Here is a 5,000-nt window from a genome sequence, read left to right on the forward strand (position 1 = left end):
TACATTCTGTCCCTGAGCAAGGCAGTTAACCCCCTACAACACCATCTCCCTGGGTACATTCTGTCCCTGAGCAAGGCAGTTAACCCCCTACAATAACATCTCCCTGGGTACATTCTGTCCCTGAGCAAGGCAGTTAACCCCCTACAATAACATCTCCCTGGGTACATTCTGTCCCTGAACAAGGCAGTTAACCCCCTACAATAACATCTCCCTGGGTACATTCTGTCCCTGAGCAAGGCAGTTAACCCCCTACAATAACATCTCCCTGGGTACATTCTGTCCCTGAGCAAGGCAGTTAACCCCCTACAATAACATCTCCCTGGGTACATTCTGTCCCTGAGCAAGGCAGTTAACCCCCTACAACAACATCTCCCTGGGTACATTCTGTCCCTGAGCAAGGCAGTTAACCCCCTACAATAACATCTCCCTGGGTACATTCTGTCCCTGAGCAAGGCAGTTAACCCCCTACAATAACATCTCCCTGGGTACATTCTGTCCCTGAGCAAGGCAGTTAACCCCCTACAATAACATCTCCCTGGGTACATTCTGTCCCTGAGCAAGGCAGTTAACCCCCTACAATAACATCTCCCTGGGTACATTATGTCCCTGAGCAAGGCAGTTAACCCCCTACAATAACATCTACCTGGGTACAGATGATGTGGACGTGGAATAAGGCAGCCCCACGCATCTCTCTGATTCAGAGAGCTTTAATGTGGAAGACACATTTCAGTTGAATGCATTCAGTTGTGACTGACTAGGTCTCCCCCTTTCCCCTCAAAGATAGAGGAAGATACGTGTTTCCAATGATGTCATTGGTGTGCATCATGTGATCTCTTAACCTCTCTAGGGTACGTGGGATGCTAGTGTCCCACCTGACCAACATCCAGTGAAATTGCAGAGCGCCAATTTCAAAAACAGAAATAATGATTATAAAAATTCTGAAAACATACAAGTGTTATACATAGGTTTAAAGATGAACTTCTTGTGAATCCAACCACGGTGTCAGATTTCAAAAAGGTTTTATGGCGAAAGCATACCATGCGATTATTTGAGAACATCGCCCAGCGGACAAATCATTACAAACAGTAACCAGCCAAGTAGAAGAGTTACACAAGTCAGAAATAGAGATAAAATGAATCACTTACCTTTGATGATCTTCATATGATTGCACTCAGCAGACATTCATTTACTCAATAAATATTTGTTTTGTTCGATAAAGTCTCTTTATATCCAAAAACCTCCGTTTTTGTTCGCGCGTTTTCTTCAGTAATCCACAGGCTCAAACACAGTCACAACAGGCAGACAAAAAATCCAAATTGTATCCGTAAAGTTCATAGAAACATGTCAAACGATGTTTATATTTCAAACCTCAGGTAATTTTTTGCCTAAATAATCGATAATATTTCAACCGGACAATAACGTCGTCAATATAAAAGGTAAACAAGAAATGCGCGCTCTCGGGATTGCGCATGAAAAAGCTCTGTGACACTTTAGGGTCCACTCATTCAGACTGGTCCTACTTCCTCATTTTTCAGAATACAAGCCTGAAACAATTTCAAAAGACTGTTGACATCTAGTGGAAGGCATAGGAACTGCAATTTCAGTCCTAAGTCAATGGGTACTGTAATGGCATTGAATAGAAAACTACAAAAAAAATAAAAAATACTACTCCCTGGATGGATTTTCTCATGTTTTCGCCTCCCATATCAGTTCTGTTATACTCACATACATTATTTTAACAGTTTTAGAAACTTTAGAGTGTTTTCTATCCACATCTACCAATTATATGCATATCCTAGCTTCTGGGCCTGAGTAGCAGGCAGTTTATTTTTGGCATGCTTTTCATCCGGGGGGTGAAAATAGTGCCCCCTACCTTAGAGAAGTTTTAATCAATTATGAGTAGACGTGGGAAGATGGGTGAGAAAAATAATTTGTATTTTTTTTTTTTATATATCTACGGGGTCCTAAAATTCACAATGAAATATTATCCATGGTAAAACAGGTAGAACCTGCCCCCAGGTCTTAACGCCCTAGACTTAGACCCCTAGACTTAGACCCCTAGACTTAGACCCCTAGACTTAGACCCCTAGACTTGGACCCCTAGACTTAGACCCCTAGACTTAGACCCCTAGACTTAGACCCCTAGACTTAGACCCCTAGACTTAGACCCCTAGACTTAGACCCCTAGACTTGGACCCCTAGACTTAGACCCCTAGACTTGGACCCCTAGACTTAGACCCCTAGACTTAGTCCCCTAGACTTAGACCCCTAGACTTAGACCCCTAGACTTAGACCCCTAGACTTAGACCCCTAGACTTAGACCCCTAGACTTAGACCCCTAGACTTGGACCCCTAGACTTAGACCCCTAGACTTAGACCCCTAGACTTAGACCCCTAGACTTAGACCCCTAGACTTGGACCCCTAGACTTAAACCCCTAGACTTAGACCCCTAGACTTGGACCCCTAGACTTAGACCCCTAGACTTAGACCCCTAGACTTAGACCCCTAGACTAAAACCCCTAGACTTAGACCCCTAGACTAAAACCCCTAGACTTAGACCCCTAGACTTAGACCCCTAGACTTAGACCCCTAGACTTAGACCCCTAGACTTAGACCCCTAGACTTAGACCCCTAGACTAAAACCCCTAGACTTAGACCCCTAGACTTAGACCCCTAGACTTAGACCCCTAGACTTAGACCCCTAGACTTAGACCCCTAGACTTAGACCCCTAGACTTAGACCCCTAGACTTAAACCCCTAGACTTAGACCCCTAGACTTAGACCCCTAGACTTGGACCCCTAGACTTAGACCCCTAGACTTAGACCCCTAGACTAAGACCCCTAGACTTGGACCCCTAGACTTAGACCCCTAGACTTAGACCCCTAGACTTAGACCCCTAGACTTAGACCCCTAGACTTAGACCCCTAGACTTAGACCCCTAGACTTAGACCCCTAGACTTAGACCCCTAGACTTAGACCCCTAGACTTAGACCCCTAGACTTGGACCCCTAGACTTAGACCCCTAGACTTAGACCCCTAGACTTAAACCCCTAGACTTAGACCCCTAGACTTAACGCCCTAGACTTAGACCCCTAGACTTAGACCCCTAGACTTAGACCCCTAGACTTAGACCCCTAGACTTGGACCCCTAGACTTAGACCCCTAGACTTGGACCCCTAGACTTAGACCCCTAGACTTAGACCCCTAGACTTAGACCCCTAGACTTAGACCCCTAGACTTAGTCCCCTAGACTTAGACCCCTAGACTTAGACCCCTAGACTTGGACCCCTAGACTTAGACCCCTAGACTTGGACCCCTAGACTTGGACCCCTAGACTTAGCAGGCTAGCTAATTGTTTTCGTAACTGTCTGTGTGTGTGTGTGTGTGTGTGTGTGTGTGTGTGTGTGTGTGTGTGTGTGTGTGTGTGAAGGTTCCCTGCTCCTGGCCAGTGGGACGGTCCAGATTCCCAGGTTCTCCCTGCTGGAGTCAGGTGGTCTGCTGGTTGAGCCAATCAGGATGGAAGATTCTGGCGACTACACCTGTACTGCCACGAGCGCAGACGGATCCATCAACACTACTGCTACTCTCACTGTCTGGGGTCAGTAACACACAGAGACACACACATCAACACTACTGCTACTCTCACTGTCTGGGGTCAGTAACACACAGAGACACACACACATCAATACTACTGCTACTCTCACTGTCTGGGGTCAGTAACACACAGAGACACACACACATCAATACTACTGCTACTCTCACTGTCTGGGGTCAGTAACACACAGAGACACACACACATCAACTCTACTGCTACTCTCACTGTCTGGGGTCAGTAACACACAGAGACACACACACATCAATACTACTGCTACTCTCACTGTCTGGGGTCAGTAACACACAGAGACACACACACATCAATACTACTGCTACTCTCACTGTCTGGGGTCAGTAACACACAGAGACACACACACATCAATACTACTGCTACTCTCACTGTCTGGGGTCAGTAACACACAGAGACACACACACACATCAACTCTACTGCTACTCTCACTGTCTGGGGTCAGTAACACACAGACACACACACACATCAACTCTACTGCTACTCTCACTGTCTGGGGTCAGTAACACACAGAGACACACACACACATCAACTCTACTGCTACTCTCACTGTCTGGGGTCAGTAACACACAGAGACACACACACATCAACGCTACTGCTACTCTCACTGTCTGGGGTCAGTAACACACAGAGACACACACATCAACACTACTGCTACTCTCACTGTCTGGGGTCAGTAACACACAGAGACACACACACATCAATACTACTGCTACTCTCACTGTCTGGGGTCAGTAACACACAGAGACACACACACATCAATACTACTGCTACTCTCACTGTCTGGGGTCAGTAACACACAGAGACACACACACATCAACTCTACTGCTACTCTCACTGTCTGGGGTCAGTAACACACAGAGACACACACACATCAACTCTACTGCTACTCTCACTGTCTGGGGTCAGTAACACACAGAGACACACACACATCAATACTACTGCTACTCTCACTGTCTGGGGTCAGTAACACACAGAGACACACACACATCAATACTACTACTACTCTCACTGTCTGGGGTCAGTAACACACAGAGACACACACACATCAATACTACTGCTACTCTCACTGTCTGGGGTCAGTAACACACAGAGACACACACACACATCAACTCTACTGCTACTCTCACTGTCTGGGGTCAGTAACACACAGAGACACACACACACATCAACTCTACTGCTACTCTCACTGTCTGGGGTCAGTAACACACAGAGACACACACACATCAACGCTGCTGCTACTCTCACTGTCTGGGGTCAGTAACACACAGAGACACACACACATCAATACTACTGCTACTCTCACTGTCTGGGGTCAGTAACACACAGAGACACACACACACATCAACTCTACTGCTACTCTCACTGTCTGGGGT

The 5,000-nt window shown here is 46.3% G+C and overlaps 1 protein-coding gene across 1 annotated transcript in view; it reads left to right on the plus strand.

Annotated features, from left to right (window-relative positions):
• The window catches only part of LOC139547594 (protein sidekick-1-like), a 458,168-nt gene that overhangs the window by 321,612 nt on the left and 131,556 nt on the right, over positions 1-5,000 (plus strand). Inside the window, exon 11 of the mRNA XM_071356530.1 lies at positions 3,433-3,600. Within this exon, the coding sequence (XP_071212631.1) occupies positions 3,433-3,600 (168 nt within the window). The remainder of the gene's footprint in view (positions 1-3,432; positions 3,601-5,000) is intronic.

This window comes from Salvelinus alpinus, chromosome 2 (genome assembly GCF_045679555.1).
Source record: "Salvelinus alpinus chromosome 2, SLU_Salpinus.1, whole genome shotgun sequence".
NCBI lineage: Eukaryota > Metazoa > Chordata > Actinopteri > Salmoniformes > Salmonidae > Salvelinus > Salvelinus alpinus.